The sequence below is a fragment of the Argiope bruennichi genome, chromosome 3, assembly GCF_947563725.1.
Source record: "Argiope bruennichi chromosome 3, qqArgBrue1.1, whole genome shotgun sequence".
Lineage (NCBI taxonomy): Eukaryota > Metazoa > Arthropoda > Arachnida > Araneae > Araneidae > Argiope > Argiope bruennichi.
Window position 1 is genome coordinate 77929623 of NC_079153.1, and position 17541 is coordinate 77947163.

The 17541-nt window shown below is 33.1% G+C and overlaps 1 protein-coding gene across 1 annotated transcript; it reads right to left on the minus strand.

Annotated features, from left to right (window-relative positions):
• Nucleotides 1-259: 259 nt before the first annotated feature.
• On the minus strand, nucleotides 260-14214 carry LOC129963991 (tektin-B1-like). The gene is made up of 6 exons (XM_056078635.1): nucleotides 14145-14214; nucleotides 11713-11938; nucleotides 8254-8496; nucleotides 6632-7048; nucleotides 3852-4108; nucleotides 260-709 (listed from the first exon to the last, which is right to left on the minus strand). Exons 2-6 carry the CDS (start codon nucleotides 11887-11889, stop codon nucleotides 418-420), a joined length of 1386 nt encoding a protein of 461 aa, XP_055934610.1. The 5' UTR covers nucleotides 11890-11938; nucleotides 14145-14214; the 3' UTR covers nucleotides 260-417.
• Nucleotides 14215-17541: the final 3327 nt, after the last annotated feature.

A 17541-nucleotide genomic window follows, 5' to 3' on the forward strand; every position in this document is an offset into this window, starting at 1 on the left:
ATAAACGGATAAAATGTCTTTTATCTAGAACAGAAAAAAAAAAATTCAAATATTTTATCAAGAAAATGTATGCAGTATCCTGTACTTTAATCAATGGCTCACGTATGTTTTATAATATTGCATAATAGTAAACAATATTCGCAGTAATATATAATGCTGTTGAATACTGAATAATATAATATCAATAATATATTACTACTTGAGATACATCCTAGTTGTCGATTTATTCATAAAGAAACTTAAAATGTTCTTTCTCTGTTATTTCTTTCTTTTCCATTCCTTTCTTTCCTTTCATTTGTCAAATTACATTCAGCATAGTTTATCCTAAATTATTAAATATTATTATCTTTATTATCAAACTGGAAACTAATCTTCTAATTATCTGAAAAAAATATTGTGAACTTAATACAACTAATTTTAATCAATCAAGTGGTACTCTGGATCTACTAGAGCGGCTCTTGGTCTGTGTTCGAGCATATGACGATCCACGATTCTTTGATTGGTTCCCCGATCAATGGATTGGTTTGTATAGTGTGATGTACTGGTCGTGTTCATTGGCGCCAGCCAGGCGATGTCGGTTTGGTAGGGTGATTTGGAAGGTCGTTCATGAAGTTCAATGCAGGTGGTCTCAATCGCCAGAGACCGTTCTTTACGTTGAAGATCATCTTCTACCTCATGCAAATGCTGCTGTGTTCTATTCAGCACATTCCTTTAAAAAATATAAGATAAACAGATTACTCTCTCAAGTTATTTAAGGCATTAATTATTAAATATTTTATTTCGGACATCGTTTTATTTATTTAAGTTTACTTATATTAGCATCCCATTTTAAAAGCAACACTAGAGATATTGTTGGGTGAACCTTACAATTTTGAACTGAGATAATGAGGACGACACGTGAGTTAGTACCTACTTGTTCAAGCTTCCCTATCACATTGGCAAAAGGGGATTTGGCCCGACAATTTCAACATGCTCTACATCCATCACTCTGATGGTTCTTCGATTGAAGCGGCTTCCAAAACTGGAGCCTACTGGTACCGAAACATTACCACCAGGCTACCGTAACCTTTATTTAAATTTTTAAAGACTTTTATTTAGATTCTTCCGTCCAAAAGGGATGTTATCTTGCTTGTATTATCGCATATCTGATTGCGACAGATTAATTAACGAAAGTCATTGTAACAAATATCATGTAAACTGGCAGAGAGCTTGATAAATAAATAAGAAAAATGTAATACACTTTAGCTGTAAATATTCAGTAACATTAAAATTTTGCTTACTTCGGCTGGAATCTTCTCTATCCTAATATTCGCGAACATTCAAATCAAAATTGATTATTAAAATAGATTTGAAACAGATAGGGATTCACTAATATAATATAATCCGATATTACATAGGTTTGGCACAATAAAAGATGAACTTCATAAAATAATCAATTTCTGCCAAGCATGAACACCGAAAAGTAAACTAAATATGATTAAATGAGCAATAAAATGAATGAATTTTTACAAAAAATATTAGGGTTATTAAAAACGTTTCAGAATTATTACATAAAAGAAAATTAATACATCTCAAGAATCATGAAATCCGAATCAGAAAATTTCGAATTTCCGAAGAAATTCAATGCCAAATACAAAATAAAAGTAATGTTGAAATAAAATTTTAGTAATAACTTATAACTGATGTGAGAATATTATGAGTCTACAGACCTCAGCTTATTAACTTTTGCTACAATCCAGCATAAAAAAAAAATATTAATAAATTGTGTAGTTTGCGATTCCGCAACTACATAATGTTCACGAAATATAAAGCATAAAAACGAATTATATTTCATACTCTCATTCATTATTTGCGAACATAAAAAAACGAACACAAAGCAGCATTACCACACTCCCTGGGGAATTATATATGATGATACTGCATGAATTGCCTTTATAGTTGTGCATTGTTTGGGATTTGATGCTTCTGACTTGATTGCATCAGTCATTTCTTTTGGTGCTTAGTGATTTTTACGTCAATCAATTTGTAAAGGGAAAAAAAACTAGTCTAAGTACATTTACATGTTGCTAAAATATCCAATTTTTTTGAAATATTTTAAAACATTCGTTAATAGCTTGAAAAATCTAATATTCGCATTACTTAGTAGTATTACGCAAACTGCTAAAGTATTCGCATTGACTATTCATAGCCTTGCTGTTTGCTTGTATAAAAGAAGAGCCTTGTTACAAAATTGCGTTCAAACCTAATTTTGAAAAGTTTATTAAAATTAAAGAAAATAAATATTAGAAAATAAAACTAATATTGCTGAAAAGCTAAAGCTATTGCAGGAAAGTTTTAGCTTTCGTGTGGTAATTTGCTTTGATGTTATTCTGACGAATCATTTAGATTTTTAGATTTCTTTAAACACAAAAACAACTTTTTAAAACAATTTTTAAAAAATGATGAAAAAGATAACTCAGAATTGCAATGAGCAAGATGGATTATATTTGGTATATAGTTGCACTAAAATAACATAATTGTGTCACATTTCAATTCAAATTTGTAAGAAGGAAGACTGTTTGTATAAGTGTAAATAAATATACAAAAAAATAAAAATGCTAGCGAACTAATAAATGCCTGTCGTAAATCAAAACCCTCAAATATGTGAACCTATTTGGCACCAATCCAAAATGAAGAACGAATAGTGTCCTTTATTGGGTAAAAGATATCCTTATTTGAGAATATACGAGAAAATGAAGTCGAAAATACTCATGCTGTTAATTTTGGGAGAATAACGACAGAAAAGTAAGCTAGTTTAATAGATGTTGTTTGAATCTATATCATTTCCCACCATAACTGAGATTTTATGTACGTGTTTCTATATGCTTTGGAAGGATTATCCTATCCAAAAAAAATGCTAGCTTGCATTCAAATCTGTTGTATTTTTTAATCATTTTTCTATTCGCAAAAAAAAAAAATGAACAGAAAAAAAAACATTTAGTGTTACATGCCTTCAAATTTCTTGCCAGAATGGGGAAAGTGAAATGAAGCATGAAACATTAGATGACTAAATTTAAAAGAAAGGAATGACTGAGTGATCTCAGTGAAATCTTGACTGTTCTAATTTTAAACTTTTTTGTGTGTGTGCACGTGTATGAAAGTGTGTGCAACTTACAGATTCCTAACATGTCATCATACAAAATGCAAAAAGTCATACATCATCGTATACGTGATCTGGTAACTGATTTATCTGGTTAGATGCTGGCAGTGATTTAAAGCTTTCATTTTGGCTAAGATTTAACATTGTAGCAACATGGAAGTTTGAAGTTTTGACAGATGGCTCGTAAACTCGTAGCATGTCATTATTCGAAATGAAAAAAAAAATCTAATATCAAAATTATTATTTGATTAAAATCCTCTTGTCAATACTAATTTTAATATACCCAAATGATACGAAGTTGCCAATCATAGCCACTATTCCAATTCTTCTTTACATTTCTTACCTTAACAACCATCTCGGTTTTCTGCATTGCTCACAGTCATCTATTGGCAATATAAAAGTATGGATTTCAGCCAAATGGAATTTCTGATGTACAGTCTTTTATACTTCGAGTGACGGTGAGTATTTTTCTCGTCAATCTGAGGCAAAATATTACTCAGATTTCATTTTTTCACACTAATGTAAATTAAGAATGCTCGTATCGTTTTGATACAATATTAAATAATTTTCTATTTGATGAATTTGTGTATATAATATTTTATGGGTTATTTTTTATGTAACTAACAGATAATTTTGATTCATAAACCATGTCATTGGTATGAGAGACTTAGTAGACTCACTTTGATTCACATGTATGAAAGTTGTTACTTACTTGACATCTCTCAACTTTTGTGCCAAATATTCTCTTGATTCCACGACGTGTCTCAGTTCTTCCTCTAGGCCGAAAGTCGGGTGGTCCCTCACTAATTCCATGCGTGGCCGCGACTTTCTGCTCTCCATGCGAGTTTGTACCAATTTCAAGTTCCCGCGAGAGATATCCGCTTCTTGTTCTATATTCAACATTTCCCTTTCCAATCTCTCAATCTCGTCCTTCAAGTCTTTCCTTTGGGCTGCAAGAGCGTCCCGTTGCTACAAAAGCAGAACGTAAAATGATTATTTTTTTTATTAAAAAGTGTTTTCATAAAATATATCAAACTCTTCCAATGAAAGGTTGGAGGTGATAGTAAACATCAAGAAAAACCAACTTTCCTATAGAATGCAAGCCTAATTCTCTAATCTTTGCTAATCTTCTCAAAGAAATCAAGAACAATATTCTACTTTCAATTTTTATGTATGCTTTGACAGTCCAGCACCATCTTTTTATATTCCTTTGCATTCTTTGAATGTGCAGCGAGAGATATAAAAAGGGAAGCAGTAAATCCTCAAAGATCATGGTTGCCTGTAGGCATGAATATCCCCCCACCTCCCTCGACTTCCACATGTAATAATGCAATCTGGCGCGCTGTAATAAAATGAAGAAAACTAAATATATATATTGGATGCTTTCTTTTCCACCAATTGGATCAAACAGTTTGGCTCCAATTTTGGCCACAAGGATCAAATATCAATTTTTATTTACTTAATTTCCCTTTTGAGTTATACCTTTCATATACACACGAATATACAGACCAACAAATGCCCTCCTTTTGGCAGATATGAACTAAAATTTAATAAATTAACAAATTTAATTTTAAAAAAATCTTGATGATAAATCCGTTTAGCAAATTTTATACTTAGCCTTTTTGAGTTCTCGCATTCACATGCATATGACAGAGAGATTTTTCTTCGTCAAATTTCATGCAGATTTTGATATAAATCTAGAAATTCAGAGTTAAGACTAAATATCAAATTTTGTCCCTTTTTTTCTCAATGCATATTTGAGTTTTCTTGTTCACAGACAGATAAAATTCCAAAAATGATAAATCTCCAGAATTTTGATGAATTTCCACATTAGAGACTTTCCATATTCCAAAAACAAATTTTGAACTTCTGTCTGCCCGCCTGTATATGAACTCGTTAGCTTAAAGTTGAAATGAGAGAAATTTAAAGAGTGTTTATAACCAGAATTGTTTATAGGATACAACCTGTCTTGGCCAAATATACCAAATAATACTCCTTGCCCTTACATGAAGAAGGATAACTCAAAAATTGCAAAAAATGAGACAGATGAAACTGGGTATGTGGTCTTTACATAAAAATTGTAAATCTGTATTATATTTTGAACTAAATCCTTCATTAGGAAGAAGTGCTGCTTCAAAACACACTCGAAATTCTTTCTTTTTAATTTACCACTAAACGCACCATGCTACTAAAATATATGAGAAAATCAATGGGATTTTACTTTCTCCTACATTTCCGTTATTCGAGATTTTTTTACAACTTTTATTGCAGTTAAATGAAGAAGTATGCGAGAAAACCAAGAGGGAAACATTCATTTTTTTTAGCCATTAGGACGGTGAAATATAGAGATCAATATAAATAATGTCTTTATCGCCATTTTTATCCTCGATATTGCCTCCATTTCTTTAATGAGACGGATGAAATCTGCCCTTTTATCTCAAGTTTTATTACGGAATCTCCTGTTATTGAAGCAATAAATTTTTTAGATGTTTTGGTCTTTTTTTAGAGAAAAGGAAATTTAACAGTAAGTAACCTTAATTAAATTACTGCTATCTATAACGTAAAGACTATGTAGAAATCAAATAGAATTCTTTTACTGACATCAAATTCATAGTAAAATTAGAAGGTGAAATAGGAACATTATAAGGCACAAGTTTAATTTAGTTACATTAACGAGGTCACACGTGAGTTATTTTGGGACGAACTTTTTAACTTAAATCTGCATCCCCCCCCGGGGGACACACATCGTAATTGAGGATGAGAAGCTTCCGTCATGGTGTTTAGTTCTCGTTACCCCTGTGGGTACACGAAAAGATGGAGGTCTGGCTCCTCCCGTCGATGACGGGACGTACTTCCTTAGGGCAGGGTTGTACCGTGGCCGGTGATGGCCCTTAGGACTCAACCACAGTTCCCATCTGTGTAGCTATCGCGGTGATTCGGTCATTCAAGTTTTATGTGTATCTTCGGGTGGATCGAATTTGTCAGTCTATGACTTAACTTAGATCTGCAACCAAATTAATTGTGATGAGAACATATAAATCTGCAATTTTTCAGCAAAACTCCATACTACGGTAGAAGTAAGATGTTTCATCTGGATTGGTTTTTACGACAGTCAGGTACGTGACCATGATAGATTTTTTGGTGGAATCGGGTGCCAAACTTGCAATCATCCCATTATGAGATTAAGGCTATGCCACTAAGCCATCGAAGTTCTTAGATATCTTTTACAGTAAATGGATTGTTGAGATGGTTATAGACAGCAGAATGAAAATTTAAGGTTGTAGCACAGCTAAGCATAATATACTAAATTTTATGTTCACTGATTTGATAAATTTTAATACCATTTCCAATATCGATCTCGCCGTCAGAATAAACAATATGATTTTTTATTACAATCTAATACTGAATGCATAACGGTAATGCACTAAAACAAAGCTCTTCAAAATACTGATGAATATCGTGAATCAGTTTCCATGGCATCAATAATATTACCTGAAGAGTTTCGTGTCGTCTTTTTCTCAAGGCGAACTGTGTGGCATCCCTCTGATGGTGGATATCGTTGTTGGATTTCCTCATCATGTTCCACGAATCATTGGTGGCTCTTGTTGCCTTGGCAATAGCGTCTTCAGCTGCCGTTCTCTTATCCAAACAATTCTGGAGCCAGGTTTCTAGGCTGACAGGACACTCGCCAGCAGAACAGGCATCGGCAGGCCATGGCTTTAGACTAATGATGTTGGTAGTAGTTGGGTTCAGGGACAGCTGAAAACGATCGATCTTGAGGGCCAGTTCTTTGTCCTTCAAATCGGCCTCTAGTTGGTCTCGCTGCTCTTTCAGTTCCACCAAGTGATCCCAGTTATGACGGGATGCTTCTCGCAGTGATTCATTAATTTCATGGATGAGATCTACTTCCTGTAAATTAAAGAACGGGGAAATAAATTCAATTGGTTCTATTTGTGAGAACATAAGAATTATGTAAATTTCATTATTTAATCTAACATTTTAGACTCCTAAGTTTACTATCTAAAAAACACTAAGAAGAGAATCTTAACTGTTTTCTTATATTTCCACCATCCTTTATCAGCTCAGCTTTAATTATTGTGAGATATAAACTAATAACGCAGCCATAATATCTTAATTCTATTTATTTACTATTAGAAGAATTCACAAGGTTCAGCCCATGATATGACGAACTTCCAAATCACAATAAAATTATTAAATTAAATTAAAAAGTAATCATGTTTTATGCGTTTATTATTTTTTTTTCGTGATAATGATATCGCTTGGTGAACTACAGATGATAAAAATCGAAATAAATAACTGAAAATGGAAATTTTCTAAAAAGAGAGAGAAACAATGAATTAGATGGTTTGTTGCAAATGATGCGATTAGAATTTAAGTTTTTAAAATAATTTTCAAAATTCTCTATTTCCTGATTTGGTTCTTTAAAAGCTTAGCGAAGAAGTAAAACTTCTTCCGCAGATCTTCATTTTTACAGTGGATCAACAAAGAAAATCTGCAAACTCATCGTGACAACAATTAAGTTGAAATCAATAAATAAAGATATTTTGATCGTTTTTATTTCATTTCGAAATAAATCTTAGTATAATCATATCCCAAAACTGGAAAAAAAGAGGAATGAAAATGTTGAATGCAGGAATTCTTGTTTAGTTCTTAAAATCCTTCAGAAAAAGTGACTAATTTTTAATTTTAAAAAAAATCCAGAGGTGCAAACAAATATATAAAGAGAGAGGGAGAACGGTAATTGTTTGTTCTCTTCTTTGGTGAGCAGGTTTTTTACCTTACAAGCATTACAAGCTACGGGAAAGAAATGTTCCGAAAATAATCAAAAATAATACAAAACATTATATAATTTTTTTTGTATTGCATTTTAAGATTTGGGATTTGATGTGTATTTATCACCATTACATGCCTGTGTGTAAAATTTCAATTATTGCTAACAGACAGATTTATCTGGAGACCGCAGGCACACACACAGATATGTATATAAACACTCACATACACACTTAGATACTCACATTCCTTTTATAAATATAGAATAGTGTATATTTTATAGATTTATCCCATGATATTTACAGAAATCGTTCCATACAAACCTTTTTGACTTCGTGATAAACTTCATCTTCTACTAAATCAATATCTCTTCGGCGATCTCTCAGGTTGAGGACTTCTTTGGATGCCTCGTGCAGGGGTATGTTGGCAGCCAAGGTTCTTTCCACCTCTTGTTTAGCCTCGGACAGTTTGTCGATTGCATCCGTCACTTCACGAAGCGTCCGGTCCAAATTTCGAAACCACTGGTCCACTTCATTGATGCGATCGGCCAGTTTCTGATTCGTGTCCTATAAGACAAGAAATATTTGTGAGGAAATAGATCTTTTTGTATTAGAATTTATACTTGCTTGTTTATTTTAGATACAACAATAATGCTTAGATCAACTTATACTTACATGTTAACTGCATCCTATCTGCAAACTTTTCTATAAACTGCATATCATTCAAACAACAGTGAAATTTTAGTTACAAAGGAACCGATTAGCACGCAGTCTTTGGCGACTGATAGCTGGCATGCTATTAATACGCAAGTATCAGTCAGTTTAAATATTGTTAAAGAAAATTTCCAAACATCAAAAGTCTAGTGCATTAAATCTCTGGTGAAGAGTTTAACAGACTGAATAGCGGATAAAGGAACTTTATTCTTCATAGAAATGCAAACACACAACGCGGTCGAAATTTGCACAAAAATAGTACTTACAGTAAACAGGAACTCACAAGCAGCAATTTGGTAATAAACAACCGTAACAGACACAACGTTCAGAGAGAACTCGCAGGGGAGAAAGTTCTCACTACTATTCACGTTGCTATTCTCCATTGACTAATGTTAAAACTAAACTAAACTCCTGGATCAATATGATTGACTTCCGAATTCGTCTCCCTGCTTTTCATAATTTCCGTGATAGGGCAAGAACGACTGTATCTTCGCTCCTATTCAATTTATCATTAAAACTCCAATAGTTTCGGGAATTATCGAATTTGTCACCAAAGACGCCAAAAGATAATAAAACCCAGAGTTCATTGCCTCGACATCTACTCTGCATCCATTAGAGTTTTCTTTACCAAGAGACTTATTGCACTAGGAATAAAAAATAAATTCGCAACAACGTTTTAAAATATTTTTGTTGTTACTAAAATATCAGTAATAATGTTTGATATATATTTGATAAAACATTTTAAAAGGGGGGGGGTGTACTAATTTTTACTCTATCATATACGTAGTAAATTACTTTCTAGCATACGTAGTATGGGAAAAATATAGTAATCGTCAAAAAATTCGAGCTCAAGATCTTGACGAATCTTCAAGTTTCCTGAGTTTGAAAAGCACATTTTTTTAAAATGTCCATCTGTCTGTCTATTTATCTGTGACAAAGATAACTCAAAAACGTTTTGAGCCAGATGGATGAAATTAGGTATACTGCCTTTGCATCAAAATTCCAGATTTCTATCAATTTAGTTTAGTTTAGTTATATTAACGTCCTGTTTTAAAGCAACACTAGGGCTATTTTGGGATGGACCTCGTAATTTTGAACCGCGGTCAGATGACGAGGACGACACTTGAGCTGGCACCCCCCTCTCCACATCACGCCACACCAGCGGGAGGCCGTTTGGCCAGAACGTTTAGTGTGCACCAGACCCTCTTGTACGACGGTTCTTCGGTGGAATCGGGTCTCGAACCTGAAACCCTCCAGTTCCGAAGCCGAAACCTTACCACCAAGCCTCCGCGGCCCCCAGATTTCTATTAAGTTTTGATCAAAATCCGTTTAGAAAAAATCTGCTTGTCCGGTTGTTCAAATATAATTTAACACTATAATTATAAAATGAAGAGAGCAATATAGACAAAATTCTATACACAGAATTAACAACTATTGTCTAGACACATATCAAATTTTGAGCCAGATTCAATAAGGGATTAACAGTTTCTTGATCTGTGCCTTTGGAAATATGTAATCGTAATATCTCAATGACTTCAAGTTTGGTATGTAATTTTGTGACTACAATTGTAGTCTTGTATCAAATTTTTGTTTCAGTCGGTTGGGAAAAACATATTTAAAACAGGAATTCTATTTTCGTATAATATTAACCGCATGCCAGGGATTAATCGCCAAATAAGTCGCCAAGGATGACGCGATATATTCAGCAAAAATGTTAAATTCAAGCAAAAGGTTAATATTTTGTAACTATTATACGCCAATGCAATGCAAGGCGTTTTTTAAGATAACATTTTTATTATAGTACAAGCGAGAAAGTTTTTGAGAAATCACTCCAGCTGGTTTTACAAGATTTCTAAAAATTGTCGAAAATGAGTTAGCTCTCAGGCCAAAAACCTTTATTGGCATTTTTGTGTTTGAGAGGCAGTTATCATCAAAGTCAACTGTTAGAAATGTATTTTGAATGAAAAAAGACAATAAGATATTTTTAGTAGCATTTTACAATGTTTGGCTATTCTTTAAGATTGTTATATTAGGCGAATTTGTAAATATTTTGATCTGTTGCTCTACCACTGGAAAAAAGCAACATAAATTGTGAAAGAAATGGATTATGATAAAATTTTGGAATATTCTCTGTCTCTTTACAGTTATAATTTTTTTTCAAAGCTTGGATAATCATAATTGAAAACATAACAAGGGATATGGAATAATTTATTTCAAATGCAATCATTGATAGAATTTATATATTTATTTTCGTTCAATTTTTATATGATAGCTGTATGCATAAGCTATAACTAATTCTCACTGTCGCCGCATGCAATGATTAATCGCAAAAATTGCACGCCAATAATTGCACAAAATCGTAAAAATTGCACCAAACACGCCAACCGTAAAAATTGCACCCCAAAAAATCGTAAAAATTGCTCGCCAATACGTTCTATCGAAACTAAAATTTTACTATTTACACCAAAGATTTGTGATTAATATGTGGCTACCAAAACGATTTATTTTCTATATTTTCTTAGATTATAAAATTATTTTTTGAAGATAAATTTATTGATCTGTATAATATTGTAAATTTAACTCAGTACTGTTTGGTATAAAAACTTCGAATAATATTAGAAAGAATAATATATAGTTGCATGTAGTCGCATATTAGCTACATGTTATGGGTGAACATATAGTCATATTTTAGTTAGGAAAGAACCAACCAACATGATGTCATTGACAATTTTTTTGCAATTAATTGCTGACATGTAGTGAATATGTTAGTGCAACGTAAGTGATTTATTTTCTTTGGGCATGATTGTATTAATCTGTATGATTTTAATCTTAGTTCAGCACTGACTAGTGTAAAAATTTCGAGATTGGTGAGCATAGTTATATTTCAGTTGGAAAAAAGCCTATCAACGTGATGTCTTTGGCATTTTTTTTTTTTTTTTTTTTTGCGATTAATTGCTGGCATGTAGTTAATATATTTTGAAATGCAGATGAATTATTTTCTTTGGGTATAATTGTACTATACAAAAATCGGCAGATTATTTAATGTTAATCAAAAATGCATCATAGTACCTTGAGTTTCCACGACATAGTGTTGGTGACAGAATTGCGGAGTTGGGCCGCTTCCTGTCGGACATTATTGCCAGTGTAAGTGATCTTGTTTGTGATACTGTCGAGGTTCTTGCCATACGAATGCCAATCGCCCGGTGTGAAGTGGGAGAGAGATTTTTCTTGGTAACTATTGTACATGTTTCCACGCTCCCAAACAAACGAATATTGGACTTTTCTGATAAAATTTCTAAACAAAAAAGAACTTAAGTCATTTTTTTGTCGTAATTATACATAATACACTAAAACAAATTCTTAAAAGTCATCATATCCAATACAATGTTTAAAAAATGACCTTATATTGTTACAAAGGAGGATTTCTTTGTATTGAAGCATTGAAATGATCTTGAAATATCGACACTCCTTGATTAGTCCCATAGAGTTGGAGGGCAAGGAAGGTGGTACAAATGTTAGATTTCTAACCTCGAATATGCTTTAAGGACAATCTTTAGTGTTTTTCGGCATAATAAAGCTAATTATGATATAAAGATAAAAAATATGTTATACCCCGGGTGTCATTTACGCTTTCTAAGTCACTGGGGTAAAAAGGTAGGTTAGTGTGTTCCTGCTGCGCCAAAGATTCCACGTCCCAATAAAGATGGCAGACAAAATAAACAAACTTTTCTACAAAACAGTTACGGTTGCCACTTTCTGCATTCAAATTATGATCTTTACTGATAAGTATTGTTTTATCTGAGATTTTTATTTTTAATTTTTTATCCTTTGTGTTCACTATCACTGCTTATCTTAACAATTTTGAAATATAGAAGTTTTTTAAACCGGCTGCTCTGGTATGTTGTGTAGAGAGCAAAATTTAGAGCATACGATGACTTCGGCATCTGAAGGAGGCACAAGGCAGAATTTTTTAACTTAAAAAAACATCCAACGCTTTGCTAGTAGCGAGAGCTGGAACCTAGTAGTTTCGCACATTGAACATAAAGACTGTGGATAACAGGAACAGTACATTTCAAACAAGCATCCTTTCCTACAAAAAGAATTATGATAACTGCAAGGAATTCCATTGCAGAAGATTTTTAAAGAAAGAATGCAGACGATTTCTTAAAGCGCATACCGACAGTTAAAAATTGCAAAAGAATAAATATTTTCTATTCGTATTCACTTTAGAAATAACATTGCAGGGTCTTTTTACCAGTAAAAGACTTTTTATTAAAAAAAAACTTTCAAATTAAAATCTTTTTAGATAATTTTTTTATTATTTTTAATTTAATATATTTCATAAAATAGTTGTAGTTCAGGAATAACTCAATCATTGTAAAAAGTAGTAAACAAAATAGGGTTGCTAGAAGATCGTTTCATTGGGTTGCCATATTGGCGACATACTCGGGGGCACATTAAAGTACATTTCAACCGTCACTATCTTGGCAAAAATGATCTTCTAGTGTGAATTTTACTCCAAATTTAACTTCTGTGAAAGTATATCAGTTCTCAGACAGCTGGAATATGTGAAAAAGAGCCAAATATTATACCAGTCAGAAGTCACTCGACCGAAATATGTTATTAGGGTATTCAGAACATTCTTTGATAACTCTTCCTAAAAGAAAAATAACGCGTTTGAGCCGTAGTTATCAAAATAACCCAAAAGTATTTACAAATCTGTTTCACCCAAAATTGTAGATCACAATTTTAAAACTTTATATTTTTAATAATTAAGGTTTAAACAACAAAATATAGAATCCAATACACTTCCTTCGAACGAAACAACTTATTTAACATTGTTGGCAATGAGCCCCGTGTGCTTTGAAAAAAATGATTTAATGATGCCTATTGGCGGCAAACTCAAGGAGAAATGTAAGTAGTTTAAACTAAAATAACAGCAGTATTTATATATATTTACAAATATATTATCCTGAATCATTTTACAGTTAAATATATCTACGAATCTTATATGTATACCATCATATTTTACCACTATGTATAAATATAATAATAGAGCGAAATTTTAGTTTCAGCACATGAGTTTCAACCCATTGAAATGTAATACAATTTTTAAATACATATGATTCTCGCAGGCTATGAAAAGGTATGATTTCTGATTAGCTTACAAATGTTTATTTCTGATTTGTGCTGACATTATAAAGTCATTATGTAACACTAGTGTAAAGTGTTTGGTGTATAATGAGAATATGCAAGTATCTGTTGATATGAAACAATAAAATATCCATTTCCAGTCGAGAATTATTATTCCAAGTGTGTTTAGAAAATGTAAAGCTCCTATTCTTATAATTAAACTGCTGAGAAAATAAATTTTATATAAAACTTAATGCTAAGATCTCAAAAAGGTTTATATTCTCTTAGAAAATTTAAAATTTAATCATAGGAAAGGAAATGTTCAACATACCCCATAAACTGTAATAAATAAATTCTGAATGTAATACCTTACTTATTTAATGAAGTGATGCAAGAAGAACTTATCCAGCTCTAATTCAAACAGGAAGAATCCAAAGGCACGTTTTTCCTCCAAAAGCTTTATGATGAGAATTTGAAACGGCTTGGACATGACGATCTCGTGTCCCTTGAAATAAATTTTCGCGTGCTTCCGTTACGGTTACAATCAAACAGCGAGTTTCTATAGCAACGTAACTATCTTAGATGAGTTACTCTGACTCGCAGTCTTGGTCCAATTGAGGATTTCCGGACTTAATCGATTTTTATCATCATAAATTGATATTTTTTTCTAGATTTTACCAATTTAACTACAGTTTTGACCTAGATATCTTTTCAGTTTTTGAAACTAAAATTAGTTTCCTTAAGTTTCGGATTTCCAGTTGCTCTAATGGATTTCGTGCAATGCTTGTTTAAGCTAAGAATCGTTTTTCATACAGCAAATTCCTGCTTGATAAGTTTAAGAAAAATCAATAAATTGTTAAATCCTATCATCAAGTATTGTATCTGTAGATTATCAATATATCCAATCATATCAATAGATTACCACGAATCGGCCAATTCTTCTATATTACCGGTTTCATTAATACACTCCAATATATTGAAATCATATGATAGAAACAGATATATTCAGACAAATGCTCTACTATTGCGTTTTTAATTTCTTTTATACAAAGTATGCAAATCATATATATATATATATATATGATATTTTAAACTTTTAATTTCAATTTAATTAATTTTCAAGATTTTATCTTAATTTAGCCCATAGTAACTTCATTCTAAAATATTCTCTTATTTCGTGATCCAATTCCACTGTCTCTACTTAATTAATTCAAGAGAAGCTTTGTTAAATTGTTGAATCAGCTAAAATCTAACTTTCCCACACTGCGCGGGAAGAGATAAAATACCGCTGATCAGGCAAATTCTTTTTTAAAATCTCCCTGTGTTTCCCCTACCTTGTCCGCACATGTAACGAAAATCCCTATCGAAATCTCGTAATATATTAGTACTATGAAGAAATACTTTCCTTATCAAAATCATAGGTTATATAAGACCAGGGATAAAATGTCCAAGAGCTTTTTCCCTCATTCCTTTCTGTGTCGTTCTGTGTGCTCATCGCTTGTACATATGCTTGCTTCTTCAAAATAAAATAAAACGACGTCACAAAAATTAAAAGTATCTTTACTGTCTTCAAACTGCATCATGCTTCACAACAAATAATGTTACATATATATACACTCATGTCCAAAATTAAGGTCACAAAGATGTTTTTCAAAGTAATTCTAAATGGCTACCCGTATAATTTAAACAAATTATATTTTTTGTATTGTGAAGGACCGGTAATGCGATATTAACCTTTGTTATAGGAAAAAATGTTGTTTAGCATTAGTTTTTGAGGAACTACTGAAATTAGACCGTTTAAGCATCTGGGATTTTTGCCTGCAATTTTGTGAATATTGCATTAAAACAAAAAAAAAAAATTAACTTTTTTCCAGTGAGAATGAGTTTTCATAATCGTTTAGACGATTCCTTGAGATGGAGAGCCGTTGGTAGGCTTGAAGCTGGGCAGTCTCAAGCGGAGGTGACTCAATGGTTACAAGTGGCACCAAAAGTGGTATCCAGGTTGTGGAATCAATTCCAAACAAGTGGTACTGTAACCAGGAAGGCCGGCCAAGGCCGTCACAGAGCAACGACGCCTGCATATGATCGCTATTTGGCATTAAGCGCACAACGGCATAGGCTGACAGCGGCTCCTCAACTTGCTCGTGATCTTGCTGCTGCGTCTAGAATAAGAATTTCCAGACAAACAGTATACAGACGTCTAGCAGAGATGGCCCTTTATGCCCGGCGACCAGTTGAGTGCGTCCCTTTGACTGCATCCAACAGAAAAGCCCGGTTCTTGTGGTGCCTAACACATCAGTCTTGGGCACAGCAAGAATGGGGGCGTGTTCTTTTCAGTGATGAGTTGAGATTTACCACACAGAGTGACACTCATCGAATCTTCATCTGGAGAAAGCGAGGAGCTCGATATCATAACCTCCTACGTAAAAGAAATCGACAGATTTGATGCCAGAAGAATCTTTGTCTGGGGTGGCAGAATGTTGGGCAGTCGTACACCACTGCACGTCTTCAATACGGGTACTGTAAATGCACATCGCTATAGGGATGAGATCCTTGAAGCCTATGTGAAATTGTTCCGGGTGCTTTTGGCCCAGACTTCATGTTTATGGACGATAATGCGCGTCCACACAGAACCCAGATCGTTGATGATTTTCCTGAGGAAGAGGATATTCGACGTATGGACTGGCGCTCGATGTTTCCGGATCACAATCCTATTGAACATGTTTGAGATGGTCCTTGAAGAGCCATTGCACAGCGCAACCCCCCTCCTAATACCCTCCAAGAGTTAAAAGCCGCTCTTTTGGAAGAATGGGCTTTGTTGCCCCAAGCATTTATTGAGACCCTCATAAACAATATGAAAGCTCGTTGTGAAGCCTGTATAGCAGTGCACGGTGGTCACACTCCATATTAGACGTGTTTTCCCCTAGATAAATGCTTTATCTCTGATTCACAATGTAACACTTTTTGATATACCCTGTATCTAAATTCAAAATTCAAATCTTTTCCATGTTGTTATGTGTCTATGTTCTTTCTTCCATTGTAGTGTACCTCTGTGCCAAATTTCGTGGCAACACAGTTAATGGTTTTTCTTTTTTCGCAGATGTTATGTTTATGACCTTAATTTTAGACATGAATTGTATATTGTAATCATCAAAAAATTCGAGATCGAGTCTGTCTATGAATACGAATCTGTCTATCTGTCTATGAACATGATAACGGAAATTTTTGCAGGTTCCAAGATGAACAGTATTTGTCAAAATACAAAAGAAACTATCAATCCATAAATAAACAATGTGCAAAAACACCTATATAATTTTTCTGAATCTATATAATAATAAAATATAAAATATACATTGTATTTAGAGAGCGCTAATGCTGCTACAACTAAAACACAAATGAACTTAACCAAAATTAGAAATAAATATTAAGTTAATAGTCAAAGAATCAAAAAGAAAGATTAATTGAATCCGGCCCGAAGACTTTTTCAAGGGTCACCCTCAGGCAAGGATTCAAACCAGGGATTTTTTCTGTGAGGGGTCTGATTTTCGTCCAACAAACTGACCCCTCGTGACCCGAAAATCCCAGAAAATTGAGGTTTTAGAGATAAATTAGTATCACAAGATTAAAACAAGTAAAAACACTAGCAAAAAAACAAACCAAATAAGACCACAGCAAATCAAACCACAAAATACATGAAAAAAGAACCAAAAAAGTAATATAAACACAAGGCAAAATACTTACAAAATGAAAGTACAAATTTGAAGA

Bases quoted from the DNA above. Each gene is read 5' to 3' on its own strand.
- LOC129963991 (XM_056078635.1), bottom strand. From the start codon at position 11,889: ATGTACAATAGTTACCAAGAAAAATCTCTCTCCCACTTCACACCGGGC. The intron at 7,049-8,253 runs GTTTGTATGGAA...TTTAATTTACAG, and splicing joins TTTATCACGAAGTCAAAAAG to GAAGTAGATCTCATCCATGA. The intron at 4,109-6,631 runs GTAATATTATTG...CTGCTTTTGTAG, and splicing joins GACGACACGAAACTCTTCAG to CAACGGGACGCTCTTGCAGC.